Genomic DNA, 17,344 nt, shown 5'->3' with positions numbered 1-17,344 from the left:
TCTGAGTTCCCAATATCTAACCAAGACTGGCATTTAGACCTTTAACAGAGCCGCAATAGCATGTTGTAAGTGCTCTTCTTGCATGGGTGCTGCTGAAAAGCAGCTGCTAACAAGACAGCATGTATAGACTGAATTGAGTCTGTATTCAGTGTTATCGATACTGTTGAATTTTTGTGTTTGTTATCTTGGACAATTGATTCAGCATCATTTAAACACAATAGTTTCCAGTTACAAATGCCATTGTAGAAATGTACTGTTTACAGTCAGCCATGATTAGGTTATACAGTGAGTGTAATAATCAAATTACAGTGACATACTGAGATTGAGCAAGTAGCATTCGGCAGGTCATATGATCCTAACATGGCAGATCCCATGAGGAGATTCTCCCCAGGTAGTAATAAACTGCCTTTATAAGGTTAGATATGACTGGAATTTTTCTCTTATTTGAGTGGTCATGATTTTATACATTTGTTTCAAAATTACAATGTATTTTTTAAGGAGTAAAAAAAAAAGGGACTATGTGCACTTTTAACCTCCTGAGACAATAGTGTTACATGCTGTGTGAATTTTTTTATTTCCTTTGATTTGTAACTAGTATCCTCTAATAAACATCGCTTGTGAGCCTTCCGGGTCCTCGAGGATGTTCGAGAGACAGGGGTCCTGCACTTCCTGTGGGGTGCTTGACGCTGGGGCTGAGAGCTGGGGCCAGGTTGAGGCGCAGCTGGCAGGCGTTTGGAAGCTGCAGGGGGATGCCCTCGGTGCGCAGATGGAGCACGGCCCACGCTGGAACGGTGGCGGGGCATGATGTGGCAAAATGGCCTCCATCTGTTTCTTCACCGCTGAGAACTGCTGGGCGAAGTCGTCGACGGTGTCGCTGAATAGGGCAAGCTGGGAGACGGGGGCATTGAGACAGCGGGCTTTGTCTACCTCCTGCATCTCGACCATGTTCAGCCATAAGTGACGTTCCTGGACCATGAGGATGGCCATCGCCTGCCCGAGTGTCCGCACTGTGACCTTCGTGGCCTGGAGAGTGAGGTCGGTCACAGAGCTCAGTTCCTGCAACACGTCGGGGTCAGGACTACCCAAGTGCAGATCTTTGAGTACCTTGGCCTAGTGAACCTGCAGGAAGGCCATGGAATGCAGGGCAGAGGCGGCCTGTCCGGTGGCGCTGTAGGCTTTGGCAGTCAATGACGTCGTCATCCTGCAGGCCTTGGAGGGGAGCACCGGGCTATAGGTGGCGGCGTTTTCTGGACATAGGTGGATCACAACCGGTCTGTCCACCTGGGGGACCTCCGAGTACCCGTGGACTGCCCTGCCATCGAGGGTAGTGAGAGTGGATGAGTGAGGAGGTCAGTTGCAGGCAGTGAAAGGTGCACTTCATGACCTCACAAGCTCATCATGCACCTCCGGGAAGAAAGGGGGGGGGATGCAACTAGAGAGCACAAATTTATGTAGTGCAGCCTCGAATACTACCAACAGTGTTGGGGAAGCTACTTTGAAACGTATCCTTTACTGTCAAAACCTCCGTTCCCTGATGGAGGGAACAAGACATTGTGTCGATGTAGTGAAACTAGGGGTCTCTCTTGAGAGCCTCAGTTACCTCTTTGAGAAAAGGCCAATGATAATTGTCAAACAGAATTGGCTTCCTCCTCCCCTGGACATACGGGTATAAAAGGAGGGAAGCGTGCATCTGTTCATACAGGTAATTAGTTCATACAGGTTCCCCTTCTGTCACTCATTCGACGTTGTGTTGATGTAGTGACATTAGTGGTCCCTATTTAATAAACATCACAACACTGAATGTGTTACTTGGACTGCTGATGCAGGTGCAAACAAGCTGTTGCATGTGAAAATAGCACTCTTTTAGGGTCCATCAGACTGCACGTAACCTTCCTCAATGCCCCAAGAGACGTTATATAGTTACCCACATTCCTGAGGGAGGGAAGCAACGTAACTAGCCTGGGAACTAGCTGGGAATAGGCAGCGCCAGCCACCTTTTCTCTCTCTATGTTTTAGATTGTTTAGAGTGTTAGATGCAGCTGGGGCCATCTAAAGCTATAACAAGCATCATGGAAGGCGTTCTTTTCCAATCCTATTCTTTCAGGGGGAAAAGACCCCGCAGAGACCACATCCTGCCAAAGAGGGGAGGTTAACGCGGCAAATAAGTCACATGGGCTTACCAGCCACACATGGAAGTGGTGGGGAGGAGCTCTACAAACACAGCGACCGGGGGGCAGAGGGAGCTCTGCCCAAGGGAGATGCGTATCCGCCGACAGGGGGACCATACATCACAGGAGATATTGGAATAATCAGAACCTGTGGAGCACCTATTCCAGTGCAGACAAGTCGGTGCCTGCGGTTGGTCTAGCTGCAAACTTCCTCTGCTGAGTTCGAAGCCAGAGGGCTAGGGAGGAAGGACACGCAGGGTCCGTGACTTGTGGACTTGAATAGGGGAGTAGAGCGCACATCTTCACTTCAATGGAGGGGAAAGGCACTATGCACGAGCGGTGCCCCATGCCCAAGAAACAATTGTCTAGCCGCGAGGACTGAGGGGAGGATGGAGGGTTCCAGTCCAGCCCAACACTTGTGGCAGTCCGGGCAAGCATAGCGGACAGCTCGCCTCAGACTGGGTGGGTACCCCCGAAGGCACCAGCCTGGTCGAGTTCACAGCATCGTATTCCACCATGACGCTCTCCAATACAGTGAGATTGCAGAAAGAGACATCAGACTGGCCGTAAGCCAGTCTCATCTTGTACCTGGACGGAGGCAGATGAGCCAGCTGGGGAATGGGTGGTTTGCAGGGTTTTACCCAGTGAAACCTCGTCCGTTGAACTCCTGAAATCGCCCCCCAGCACCAGCCATGCCAGCCCTATACACATGGGTAAAAGGCACGACACAGGGGGTGGCTGGAGCGGCTTTCCCCCGGAAGAAGGAAAGCCGTGACCACAACGTTGCCGTGGTCATGTTCTCACAATGAGAACATCCACAAAAGCTGCCTCAGTGTGTTCTCTGCCCAGACACAAGGCAGCGCCCATGGCCGTCTGAAGTGGAGAGGTAACAAGCGCATCCAGGAATAACACAAGGACGGAAGGGCATCTTGAAAAAGACGCATCTTTAAAAAGACGTTTAACGTCCAAGTGCTTGGTCTTTTAGAGGAATATACTCTTTTAGCTGGCTGTCAAAGCACCCAGAGGCGTAGTCTGCACTGGGGTGCAGAGAAGAGAAAAGCTGCTGATTTGCACCGTATCTCCAACAGCATACGCTCTTGAAGAGGTGAGTGGAACAGCAGTGGATTTATTTAGCTCGCTTAAATACAACCGCTCGGCTCCAAAGAAAAAATTTGTCTGAACAGACACAGGCTTCACTTCTTTTATACTGTATGTCAGGGGGAGGGGCATGCAAATTCTGTTTGCCAATTCTCATTGGCCTTTTCTCAAAGATAAGAGGTAACTGAGGTTCTCAAAAGAGACCCCTAGTGTCACTACATTGACACAACGTTGAGTGAGTAACAGAAGTGGAACTGTCCTTTGACAAGCTATGAGCTACTCATCATTTTAAGGCTATACTCAAGCTATTCTTTTGAAAAAGTAGTAAGCTACACTACAAGTTGCTATCAAAAAGAAGCTAGCTACTTAATGAGGCAATATCTATTTTTTAATGTTAATTAAATGCTAAGAAATGGAAAAATCAAATAGGTCTGCATTATAGTCATTATTATAATAATATATACTGTATATTTATAAATATTATAATAATAATTAACTCGCTGCTCCCAGTAATGCACAGATGATAAGCAAAATAAACATATTTAGAACAGAAACAAAATCCTTCAAAAGGCAATAATAACTTTTTGAATTATTTTATTTAAATAGTAAAGGTAAATATGCTGTTGTGTGATCTATTATGTACAAAGTGTCTGAAATATTCTTTGTTACATAGAAGAATAAATTGGTGTTCTTTTATTAAACATCAGACAATCTCTTCTTATCCAAGTGAGCTGTAATAAGCTCTCAGTAGATGACGATCATTCACTATTTTTGTTTGTGATCTGCCATTACAAAAGAAGAAGATGCCTGATTCTGATCAGCAGACAGAAATATGCTGCTAGATCATCTGTAAAAGTTTGGCTTACAGTGCAAAGAGAGAACATTGAGATTTTGTTGCCAAAGTAGAAAAAAAAATAATTGAAACATTAAAGTCAAATCAAGTCAAATCATTTTTATTTGTGTAGTTTTTTCCAAAAGGTTAAAAACTACTAATTCAAAAGTATATCCACATGGCGTTAACAGTGATGAACATGATTTTAGTGTGATAACATCACTTACTAACCTTCTCTGTGCAGTTATATAAAATTTTACAACTTCCAGGTTATAATCTGACCAACATGATGTAGCGTTTGGTCACGCTACACCGCTACTTGCTGGAAAATGTAGTTTGCTACTGGAAAAGCTACTCTGTTTAAAAAGCTGCTGAGTTACTGTCAAGCTACTGAATAATGTATTTAAGTTAGTAGCATCACTACATGTAGTTAGCTACTCCCCAACACCAAAACCAAGCAATAGAAAGTATTTTTTCTTTTTTTATCAAATTGTTTATTATGTTTCCAAGAGTAATGGTTATTCATGTTTTTGTGACGCTACAGAAATTGCAGCTGATTGTCTAAAAAGCTGCTTTGGAACAATGTATTTGGAAAAGCACAAATAAAAAAACTACACAAATAAAAATGGCACGTGGCCAATTGCCCATATGGTTAATCCAGCCCTGACTAAATGTCTTTGAAGTCCATCTTGAATTAACAGCAGAAATCCATGTAGATTATCCTTTGTAATTTGGCTGATGAAGGCTTTAGTTGGCCTTCAGCTGGCACCTCGTGCCGCCCAGACAAGGTGCTGCCCCAGGAGGCTGCCCATGTCCATGACTAAATCTGCCTCTGAGTACCATCAAGCCTGATGTCTGATCTTTAAAAGGCCAAGAGCCAAGTCATAACCCTCTTGAATTTGTTTCCTGCTGCTGATATAAGTTACCCCACAGTAGCTTCAAAGGATGATCCTAACCAGAGGTAAATTTGCAACAACAACAACAGCTTTGAATTTTCTCATGTGTAAACTTGGTCTATGCAGGTGGGTTCAAGTTTAAGTCTGGTCATAAGAATCATCAGAATGATGTGAGGAGGAGGAAGATTTTTGTGGTTAGGTGGTATTTGTTACATAAATAAAATTTCTTCAAAACAGGTGTATGTTCTGAAGCATAAAGTTGCCTGAGAATGCACAGCTGTTGGTTTTGCAAATAGTCATTTGATCTACCTAATGCAAATGTATATCACAATCTAACAATGACAGAGAAGTAAATCTTGGTCAAAAGCCCCAATATATAGATCTACCCCACTATGTTCACTTCCACAAAGCACCAGACTTACCTGCACTCATTTACCTGAGAGACAAGAAATGGAGATATGGGTGTCAAACACTTCCTTCTCCCTGGGTGCTAATGGGACAAATTTCTCAAATGTTTCATCCCATTATCAGCCTTGCACAGGATCTTACAATACATCCATGGCTGTCCTTGATATCCTAATGGTTGTCATTAATCTTCCTATAACCTTCTATGTGATTGTAGGACTATTTCTAAAGCAATTTTGGGCACCTCAAAGTCCACGAAACTCATCTTCCATTTCAATGAGTGAGCTCTTTCTTCTACATCTGTGCTGCATACATTCTTTCTATTACATCGGACTTCTGCTGACCACAATTCGAAACCTTGGTGGAGTAACTGGAATCCGACAGGAATACCTCACAGCCTTTCACAGTTCCAGCTTGATTGGAGGGGCTTCCTTTTTTGCTGCCATGTCAATTGACTTGTTTATGGCTGTTACTCATCCAATGGCATATATTGCCTGCAGGACTTCCACAAAGCGAAAAATGGCACATACATGCTGTACATTTATTTGGGTGTATGCCTTTACAGTGGGGATAATTATAGTTGTCTTAAATTTCAGTATGTACCATCCAATAACTATGGGTTTGTTTTGCGTCACAGTGCCAATTAGTTTGTCCTGTTCCATGTTCTCACTGATTGCCTTAAACTCTGCTGGACCTGGAAATGTCAGTCAAACGTCAAAACTTGAAAAAACCAAACAGAATGCTGTCAGGTATATAACGTACAGCTTTGTTATATTAATAGCTTACTATCTGCCTACCGTCTGTTTATTCATCTACAAGTTAGTAAAGCAGACTGATTGGGAAAGTTTGCCATGTCTTGCATTACCACTGATGATAACTATCCAGATTTCTGAGTTGGTAGCACCACTGGTCTTTTTCTACATTACAGGAAAACTGGAAGCAATAACTAAACATTGTTCAACTTTATTTCAGAACGGTTTGGATCTCTGCTAATTCATTTTTATTTAATTTTTTACTATTTAAATGACGACAAATATATATATATATATTTGTTAGTTGTAATGGACAATTGACCTTTTCAATTGGGGTCATAAATAGTTGTAATACCAAACATCAAAATAAACATTTTGGCACTGTGAATGTGGTAAAACTTATTTATACTTTAAGTTGAAGCACAGTGATGGGCGAAGAGGAAGATGCATTTAGATGCAAAATCAAATATACCATTATACATAAGAGTATCTATTAATGATCAAGGTGTTAATGTTACAACTTACACATTATGTAATTAATTTCATCTGCTAAAAAACAAACACAGAATTAGTAGGTCACACTAGTGAAGACTAGAATATATATATTCAATGTAATAACTGTTTTCAGAATATTTCTCGTCATGCATACGTTGCACAGCCTGTGAACAACAACTGTAAATGCATGTGAAATCACATAGAGTGGTGGTGGCATAGTGGGCTAAAGCACATAACTGTTAATCAGAAGGTCACTGGTTTGATCCACACAGTCACCACCATTGTGTCCTTGAGCAAGGCACTTAACTCCAGGTTGCTCTGGGAGGATTGGCCCTGTAATAAGTGCACTGTAAGTTGCTTTGTATAAAAGCATCTGCCAAATGAATAAAAATTACAAAAAAATCACTGCACTGTAGCCTGGAAATTCACATATCTCTCTAGCCGTGCAAGTGTAAAATTGCAATAAACCTTACTTTGCATATGCCATGGTGCATTCACACTTGGTTCGATTGCTTGGACCTCACCAGAGTTCGTTTCCTCCCCACTGCCCCTGCTGGTCTTTGTTCACATCATATAATTTAGGTCCGAACAACAGTCTGAAATCATCAACGGGAGTACAAGAGGCAGGTGTTTTCCTTGTAACTAGGTAACAACTTAAGACATCAGTTTTGCGGTGTTATTAAAGTGTTAATCCCTTTGTAATGATGTGATAAATATTAGCGTTTCTCTGTCGCAAGTCTTCAGTGTGTTTTTAATCCAATGCAATGTAACATCCTGATTAAATATTTTAGGACAGAGCTTAATAAATAAAAAATAAATCAGAAAATCCATGATTTTTCCAGGTTTTCTATATTTAAATATAGATTTTGTACATTCATCAGAATTCCAGATTTAAAGACAAAATTAAATAAAGACCAAGAGCAAAACTTGTTTTCAGTGAAAGATTTATTTAGTTTTGCGCTCTCTTTAACAAATCTTACAAAACAAGTGTTACAGTCAATGTTCTTTCATAAACATATGAGCCCATAGATGATCGGATCAACCTTTAACTTAAAGATAAATAAAAATGTCTCCTCTATTAAATACTATTACAGGTGGAGTTTGTGCTCACAAAGGACCTATGCTCATAAAAAAAGAGAGAATGAGAAAGATAGAAAAACAACAACGACTGGCCAATAATTTATAAAAGAGTGGCAATCATGAACTCTCAAAAAAAACAAAAAAAAAAAAAAAAACTACTGTACAAAAAAAGTTTACTTACCCACCCAGTTCCTTTTAAAAACTCCCTGATTTTCCAATTAAAAAGAAGCATGCTGAAACAGATTAAATTAAATCCACGGGAAAAGAATCAAATGAAAATGCAGTTCCTCTCAACAAAATTCTGTTATGGAAGGCCCTTTACTTCAGAAGACAACTGAATCGGAAAATAATGGCTTAAGTGTGATGCTGGTTTGATGGGGCTCAAAGGACCAGTTTATTATGGCAAATCCAGCAAGAAAGCAAAATATTGCCTGGCCAACATGCTCAAGATTCATACTTTTTTTCGATTAAAATCTGCCATGCAATTATTTAGAACACCAATTCTTAAACTAAATGACTTCTACAGTAACCTTTCAAATGGCTTTTAAACACACATATTTCCCATCCAGCTGTCTTTAAAAGATCACATTTCCTCCTTAACCAGCTGCACATCTGAGCAGTTTTGAACACATCTGTTCCGCAAGCACTTAACCAGCCCACATTATTTGCACTTACTACTGCTCTTAAGTTAAATGTACAAAAATAAATAAATAATTCCTTGTCTGTCTCTTTCTTTTGTACTAGCATCTTTACTACTCCAGCAACTGTGAGATCTTGGCAGTCCCATACTGCAGATGTTGTTAAACTTTATATGACAAATTGATTGCTATTTGTCTAATCTGTAAGTCGCTTTGGATAAAAGCATCTGCTAAATGACTAAATGTAAATGTGCTTTCTTCATTCTGATTGGACAGAGTGTTTCTATGGGAACAGTAGCAGCCAATAGAATGGCAAGCACATTCATATAAGACCTTGTAATTGAGTGCACATTGGCAGGTGCAAGCAGGAGCTACGGAAGTAGTAGATTATTTATCTAATGACTACGTAGGTGTGCCGCCCTCTGCTTACATGGCTTTCACCTTGATCTGCTTCATTTTCATCTGCTTCTTCTCCAACTTCTTTTGCTCGCGACGTTGTGCAGCTTCCTGAAATTCGAAGGAAAACATAAAATGGTATTAAAGACACAATACTGAAAAAGATTTCTTCACAATATCTTGCACTCAGTCACACACCTCTAAGCGGCGCTGTCTCTCTGGATCCTCCTCATTCATGATCCTCTCTTTCTCCGCTCTCTTCTTCTCTTCCCGGCGTGTCTGAGCAGCCTCCTGTCTTTGAGCGTGAGTCTGCTTCAGAAAGTTCTCCTCCACACGAGCACGGTTCCTGTCAGCTTTTTGCTTCCCCTGAACACCCCGATAAAGCTACATATTAACCCTCTGTTACAAATTCAACATATTTTTATGAGTGCTGTGTGTGCACTCACCTCTCTATTGAGGCGGAGCTTCTTGACTTTGTCGATGCTGTAGATCACCATGTTCATCAGAGGAAGCAGACTGTCCATATCTTTGGGAGACGTGTTACCCATCCCAGGCACTGTAATGATTAACACCCAGATTAACTAGCAATGGTAAAGTGTCAAAATATATTATACATATTACATTCAGTAAAATATGAATTTCCTTCTGTGGATTATGAAATTGGCTCACCATTAAATGTAAACAGCAGTGTTTTCTTGGTCTCTGGCAGCTTTAAGGGCTGACCCTCCCTAAAAATCATTCATCAGAATCAGAATGAGCTTTATCGCCAAGTGTGCTCACACAAGGAATTTCTTCTGGTGATGGGAGAAATAAGCAAGTGCACACAGAACTTTACAGTGAGACACAGAATATAAATCAGTTCTGTTATGCCTTGAAGTGTATTTTTTTTGTTCTGTTTTGTAGGTTATATGAATAGTGGTCTAAGAATGATATGAATTATTTAATGTGTGTGTGTTTTAAACTTGTCTTGCTGCATTCTATTTGTGACACTGTTTGTGATATATTTAATGTAATTTATTTTGTTGTTGTATGTGCACTGTGTTATTAATAATAAAAAAAGTTGTTCTCACATTTTCAGCAGGGTTTTGTTTTTTTACTTTTTTTATGCCAAGAAGCCCAAACTATGATAATTCCCTTTGGTGGGACCTCCTTCCTGAAACATAGAGGCAGCTATATATTTTCATGTTTAAAGACCCAATTATACTGTTTGCTAAATTTAATATTTAGCTTTATTAGTGTATTTGTTTTCAACCAACAACTGGAGTAATGATATGATGTATAAACTATTTAGAGAATTATCTATAGTGCTTTTCCTAATAAATATGGTTTCAAATAAGCATTAGATAGAAATCTGGTGGTCTTACAAACCCCAGTTAAAAAGCTAAAGGTGACAGACTTAAGGAGAAACTATGGCTAATTTCTGACCTCTTGACTAGAAAGAAGAATGAAACAGTAATGAATGCCAAATTCAGTAAATGTTGACTTTAACAAATTTTGTACCCCTTTTTTTCTCAGAAATTTTCCCATGAACCCTAGTTTAAAATCCCCTGGGCTAGATTGATTTTGTGGCATTTGAATTTTGAATTTGTAACTATATTCAAAACTACAGTTTTTGAAATAAACATGTACATGATCAACAAACTTATGATGTAGTGACAATGCAGCACTGGCCCAATCAGGGTCTCTCTCAAATCCTTATTGTTAAGCCCTCTGTAACACCAAAATTTGTAACAGTAACGTTGCAATTCATAGTACATTCAAGAACCCTTACTCTTGCATAACTTTTGGACCAGAAAATTGGTCCGAAAAATGGATGGACTCAATCTTGTCAGCATGATTGGTGAGGTAATGTACCATCTGAAACAAGAAAAACAAGTTGGGAGTAAGTTTAACACTGATCCATGACATTGAGTGGAAAAATATTGATCTCCGTTTTTCGAGGAACAAAATAATCAGTCTCAGTGGGAACTCCATGTGTGTTCCATATCTCAGTTCTGACGTTCTGCTCTCACCTTGTTGTCCATCACTCCATCCGTGACCTCCCCCATCTCTGATATGATGTTCAGAGAGTCAGTGAGGCCATATTTAGCCCCTGACTTGGGCTTATCCCCGCAGAACTCACTCTGTCAAGTGACCAAGAAAATATAAAGTTAGCCCACACATAAATATACATCTAGTGCAGTATCAGAGAAACACATTACTCACCAAGTCCTGCATCTCCTTCTGCAGTCGTGCCATGGCCTTCCGACTCCCCACGGCAAACACAAATGTATCCATGTCATCGTCACTCAGAGTAACTTTAACTTGCTGTGGACAATGAGAAGACAGACAGCAAAGCAATAAGATATCTAATGGATCTAAAGATATCTAAAGAATTTGCTTTAGAAAACACATGTGGAGAGGAGTTTATGTTTGTATTATAAAGTTTGTTATTACTTAATTATAATAAATAATTCCTTGCATTTATATAGCGCTTTTCTAGGCACTCAAAGCGCTTTACATAGTATAGGGGGAATCTCCTCAACCACCACCAGTGTGCAGCATCCACCTGGATGATGCGACGGCAGCCATAGTGCGCCAGAACGCCCACCACACACCAGCTATTGGTGGAGAGGAGAGAGTATAGTTATGTAGCCAATTCAGGGATGGAGATTAATCACGATGCCATGGTAGATAGGGGCCAATGGGGTATTTGGCCAGGACACCGGGTTACACCCCTACTCTTTACGAGAAGTGTCCTGGGATTTTTAATGACCACAGAGAGTCAGGACCTCGGTTTAACATCTCATCCGAAGGATGGTGCCTTTTTTACAGTATAGTGTCCCCGTCACTATACTGGGGCATTAGGACCCACACAGACCGTAGGGTGAGCACCCCCTGCTGGCCTCCCTAATACCACTTCCAGCGGTAATACCACTTACTACTTGATCACATGCTGGTCTCATCATCCGTGCCAAAACATTCAGCAGATCCTGTCTTTTCAGAAACTGCAGAGCAATAGAAGAAACACGAATGAATGCACAAATATCTACGGTCTTGGTCTCTCACTCTCTAACAAATACATTACCTTTAGCTGAATTAGCATTCCTTCACAGCAGACACGTCCCGAGCACCACAGGTTATAGATGTGCTCATTCTCCTGATTAAGCTTTCCCGTACTGGTGGCCTCCTTACTGGTACCATCATCACCTACAAATCAAGACACATCTGATAATCGGTTTAAAAAAAAAAAAAAAAAAAAAAATAGTGGGTGGGGGGATAATTGCATAAAAAAAAAAAAAAAAAAAAGGAAAAAAAGAGGAGCACATGGGCAAAAGAGTAAGTTATACCCACCAACAAGGGCAAAGTTGCTCTCGAGAAGTTCTCTGTGGGAATTGAACCATGCCTGGGCGAGCCTGCTGTTCTTGTTTTTTCCAATTATATAGTTCATAATATAGGCTAGGAGACCAGTGACCATCAAGATTTCCATGTAATAACTCTCCCAACTGTTCTGCAAGTGTGCTGGGACCTGTAGCTCACACAAATAGTCAGTTGAGGACAAGTCACTGCCTCCTAAGTGTCTGCAAGGTCAAATGCATTGTAGATGAGCTCTTACCTCTCTGTAAATAAGAGTGTCTTTAAAGGAGGGGTTGGTCTTCTCGTAGCCCTCAAACTCCTCATTGTCAAACTTGCTGTACATGTCTTGATCCTGTAACAACAACCAGGTTAGATGAAACAACTCAGGTGGAAAATTATTTCAGGCTAAAATCAGCACAAGAAAGGAAATAAGAATGGCTGAACATCATCACTTATGTGCTGCAATTTAAGAGTTATGAGAACATATTTACTTGTGCATCACCATCCTCAAACTCATCCTGGCCATCCTCATTCTCCACTGTGGCCTCGTCTTCATCATCCTCTACCGGTGTGGATGAAGGGGCTGCTCGTGGGGGTGGCTCTTTCTCCACATCAACTTCTGGATCCTCACTGACATCTTCAAATTCAGCAAAGTCATTGTCATCAAACTCGGCAATGTCCTCACCATCATCAAAGTCATCATTGTAGCGCCCTCTAGTGTCCGGCAGGGCCAGCAGCAGCAGAAGGGCCGGGAGGAAGAGCAGGTGCCTCATGGCTGAGCAAATGCAAATAGAAATGACAGCCAAACTGAAGACTTGTGTTATAAGCTAACAATATTCTGCCCTTTGTAATAAAATCCAACCATATGTGTTCATAAAGACACTATTGTGAATGTTGACCATATAAACAAACAATTGTTTGACAGATGCCTGATAAATGATAAGACGACTCAATACAAGACTCGTTGTATATGCAAAAACACTTCATCCTCCAAGAAGTAGTCAATGATTCCTATAGTATTCCACAGAGGTGGGATCAAGTCACACATGTTCAAGTCACAAGCAAGTCTCAAGTCTTGACATCAAAATCTCAAGTCAAGTCTCAAGTGCAATGCAAACAAATCAAGTCAAGTGACTCACCTCAAGCAAGCAAATATATAAATAAATATACACTAAAATAAATAGAGGTTAATTTTGGAAATAAATATTTATTTTTGCTCTGAAAAGATATAACTTTTTTTATATATATGAATTGTATAACAGTACTATATTAGTAAATTGTGTTAATGAAAATAAAAATACTGTGAATACTTCTAGATAAAGAATAAACCAGATATAAAATATATAACACTGCGTGTATACTGCGGTGTAAAAATGCAGTCAGATTTTCACATTGATCTAACAAAAACGGCTGACGGGCTGAATGAAAATGCACATTCGCACTTTGACAGCATGTGGTGCTTATGGAACAGCAGAAATATAGCTGTTACCCTGGTAACACCTTTACACAAAGCAGCCCTGCCCATAAACTAAATAATAATTTATTAGGCAATATACGGTGGTAAGATGAAAAGAAAATGCCATCGAAACTTTTCTGAGGACAGTCAGTTCCCTTCAGAGATATATTTATATAAAATAGTCATTCAAAAAATATTGCATTCAAGGGCTTTAGTTAAAGACTTCAGAAGTCAATCACTATGAGAGCACTTGGATTTCGTCACGAGTCATTCTGTATATTTTATACTACTTGTCACGTTTTAATAAGTGTTGTGACTGCAAATCTGCCTGTTATGTTTTTATATTGCCAACAAATGGTTATGGTATATTGTTGACTGTTGAGAAGGTTTAGAAAAGGCGCACACACACGTTTAGAGGCAATGTCGAGTCATTTCAAACTTGTCATGCAACAAAACATGAGATTAATCATGAATCATTTTAATTTACTGACAACCCTCAAACACTTGAACAGTAATTTTACATACTAATCTTTCTGGATAATGAAATGATAACGAAATGATTTACTTGCCTTTACATGAAATGTCTGATGAAACTCGAGGTTGTGGTGGTTGTATCAGATATTAATGTGCAGAAATGGCTGCAGACAGCTACCACTGGACCACCAACAGTGTAGGGAAAAGTAAAAAAAAAAACTTAATTGACTACAGAACCATCAAGGACCACATCTGCAGGAGTGGTTCAGACAGAAGAAAGTGGAAGTGGTTCGACCAAATGGACACCATCTATGGCAATAGACAGGCGAGCAATGGGAGGGAGAGTGCCCTGAACGCTGCCATGTCGTTGTTTGAGTCCACGATGGAGGATGGTATGTTTTGTTACGTTAAATCTACTGTATATTCTGCTTGTAAGCATCCCTTTATATAGTTGACCAGCTACTGGAAAGCTTGCTTCTAAAACAACCAGACCAATTTAACTGTTACACTTGTGTAAAATCACCATGCAACAACTGCTTTATGCAGCACAATGAGCTAGTAGCTAACAGCTCAGCGGTCATGTTATTGTTTATGGTCAGTAATGTTTGTGTCACGTTTAAGATGATGTCACGGCAGTAGAGGCGGCGCAACTATACCGATCAGCCTATAATCCCACCCACATTGAGGCGGCACTAGCAAGCTCAGAAAATTAAAGCGAGCAAAGTCGAGTCGAACCGTAACGTACAGTGGAAAAGTACCATTATTAGAGTGAACGGCCATGCCAAGTGGCTAACATTAGGCTACATGTTTCAAATGATAAGCCGTGTTTGAGGTTAATAAATGATATGAGAAAGTTTGCATGTCACCTTCTTGGGGTCCTTTACCCTCTTGAAATGATCCCACACTTTGGATTTCCTACCTGACATAATGAATTACTGCATGGACCAGCCATATAAACGATCATGTCTGTCAGTCACTGACTGTGTGACTACACCACTTAATGTGGAGTTTTTATTCTGAAACCAACTGGCCAATCACAACTTGGTTGACCAAGACCCTTCTCATCGACTAACATTCGGTCTACTATTAGGGGGCAGTGCTATTGTTCACGCACTTAAAGGAATGGTTCACCCAAAAAGGAAAGTTCTCTCATTTACTCACCCTCATGTCATCACAGTTGTGCATGACTTTCTTCTGCTGATTACAAACAAAGATTTTGAGAAGAATATTTCAGCTCTGTGATCCAAACAACACAAGTGAATGGTGAACAAAACTTTGAAAGCTCTCATGACGTGGAAGAAGAGCAAGACATGACATTATTGATTAAAGAAAAATAAATTATAAAATAGAAAATATGCATGGATGAATCGTTTATAATAAGACCAGTAACATGCAATAATAAAATAAAGTGGGTCAATTTTGATTTTATGCAGACTTTAAGCTCTATAAAGCATAAAGTCAACATAAAAGTAATCCAATTTTGGGGTGAAAACAGACCAAAATATAACTCCTTTTATACTATAAATATTGCCATTGCAGTCTCTAGGCAGGATAATGATTTCAAGCTTGGTTACATTTCATAGCACTTGATGCATGCTTAAAGTGCTAGATGGCACCTGGAAGTGTAGTCAAGCTTGAAATCAATGTCAAGGAGACTGCTGATGTCAAGATTTGGCCTATAATGAAAAATAAGTAATATTTTGGTCTGTTCTCCTCCAAAATTGATTAGATCGCTTCAGAAGACATGGATTTAAAATCTGGAGTCTCATGGATTACTTTCATGCTGCCTTCATGTGATTTTGGAGCTAAACAATTATGGTCACCATTCACTTGCATTGTTTGGACCAACAGATCTGAAATATTTTCTAAAAATCTTCATTTGTGTTCTGCAGAAGAAAAAGTCATACACATTTGTCATAGCATGAATGTTGGGGGGAAACTATTCCTTTAATGAATAAGAATAAGCCAATGCAGGTTACTTTTAATCAAACGTTTATGTACCACATGCGTGGCATGTTGTCAATTACCAGACAATTATTTTGACTGATTCAATCTCAATTTAAACAAGTGGATCGCTGATGATTCACTGCTTCTGTATGGTCAACCATGTAAAAACAGCCACAACTCCTTCCTTATACGCTCACAATGTGTCTAAACAAACACCTTGAACACAGCTTCAAATTTACATTTTAACAATAAATGATGTTTTATAAGCCTCACACCCTGAAAAGCATGTGAAAAGCATTTATAACTAAAGCATCAGCAGTTTAACAGCTGTATAAAATGTTTATACTAAAATACACCTAGATTCACTTACAATGATCACCTGTAGTAAAAAATTAGTAAATCTAATAAATCACTGCTAATTCATGAGTTTGAGCCCATATACTGTACTCTAAAGTTTAAACATGGAAACGATAGGATATTAAGTGTATAGTGTGAGTGTGAGTGTGAGTGTGTTGACAGGACAGAAGGTGGTGCAGAGCAGATGGCTATAACTAAATGGCTTCTGCCAAGACAACCAATGCACTTTGTAATGTCAGTTAATACAGCTATAACCGGCTGTCCAGCAATGCTCCACCTGTCACTGGGCTGGTAATGGAATAAGTACTCCAAATAGCAAACGGTAAAGTTAGAGATATGAGCAGTGTTATTAATTTTTAACCGACTTTAACCTCTAAACTTGGCAAAGGTTTGTTTAAGGTTCATGCCAGCGCAAATCCCTCGCTATACGAAACCCATCTATCATACCTTAACAGACCTGGCTAATTGTGTCTTCTCAGGCAAGTCAAACAATTCTTACATTTGACGAAAAAAGAAGCTATCAAGCCAACATGACACCAGCCTCTCTCATCCTGACGACGATAGCTAGCTTATTAGCTTGATAGCCAGAAATCGTTACACGATCACCCGTAGAAAACAAATGCGACATAGCTGCTGCATTGCATCAACGAGCATCATTTCACCTCATGTGTTTACAACGAAACAGCAAGGGCGATGTCATAAATCTCGTACACATACCTTTAAACGTGTGTGATTTCTTCAGTGGCTAACAGTCTGTAACAGAGCAGCCGTACCAGTAACTGTCTCACAGCAGAGGCGAGGATCATCTGACTGACTCTACCCACAGTGCTTTGCGAATACCAACCCTGACAAGGATGAGAAAAGTTCGAGGAGTTAATAATGGTGCTCTGATGAATTCTCTCTCTCTCTCTCTCTCTCTCTCTCTCTCTATACAATATTTACAAATTAAACATATTATAATATCAATTTAGAAAGTATAAAGAAAAAAAGGGGGAAAGGTAAAAGACAATATAA

At 40.0% G+C, this 17,344-nt stretch overlaps 1 protein-coding gene across 1 annotated transcript; it reads right to left on the bottom strand.

The window, feature by feature from the left end:
• Positions 1-7,583: 7,583 nt before the first annotated feature.
• Positions 7,584-17,175, bottom strand: LOC127647633 (PAT complex subunit CCDC47). The gene is made up of 13 exons (XM_052131997.1): positions 17,048-17,175; positions 12,588-12,871; positions 12,356-12,448; positions 12,094-12,268; positions 11,828-11,949; positions 11,682-11,747; positions 10,966-11,067; positions 10,773-10,883; positions 10,532-10,617; positions 9,430-9,488; positions 9,207-9,316; positions 8,959-9,126; positions 7,584-8,871 (listed from the first exon to the last, which is right to left on the bottom strand). The coding sequence occupies exons 2-13, from the start codon at positions 12,867-12,869 to the stop codon at positions 8,791-8,793; spliced, it is 1,455 nt and encodes a 484-aa protein (XP_051987957.1). The 5' UTR covers positions 12,870-12,871; positions 17,048-17,175; the 3' UTR covers positions 7,584-8,790.
• Between the last annotated feature and the right edge of the window lie 169 nt (positions 17,176-17,344).

The sequence above is a fragment of the Xyrauchen texanus genome, chromosome 8, assembly GCF_025860055.1.
Source record: "Xyrauchen texanus isolate HMW12.3.18 chromosome 8, RBS_HiC_50CHRs, whole genome shotgun sequence".
Taxonomy (NCBI): domain Eukaryota; kingdom Metazoa; phylum Chordata; class Actinopteri; order Cypriniformes; family Catostomidae; genus Xyrauchen; species Xyrauchen texanus.
Note: the sequence above shows the minus strand (reverse complement) of the source record. Positions and strands in the feature narration are given on the sequence as shown.

Excerpts from the sequence above, each read along its gene's own strand:
- LOC127647633 (XM_052131997.1), bottom strand. The coding sequence starts at position 12,869 with ATGAGGCACCTGCTCTTCCTCCCGGCCCTTCTGCTGCTGCTGGCCCTG. Across the intron at positions 10,618-10,772 it reads ATGGAGTGATGGACAACAAG|ATGGTACATTACCTCACCAA; the intron begins GTGAGAGCAGAA and ends TTCTTGTTTCAG. Across the intron at positions 8,872-8,958 it reads AGAGACAGCGCCGCTTAGAG|GAAGCTGCACAACGTCGCGA; the intron begins GTGTGTGACTGA and ends TTCGAATTTCAG.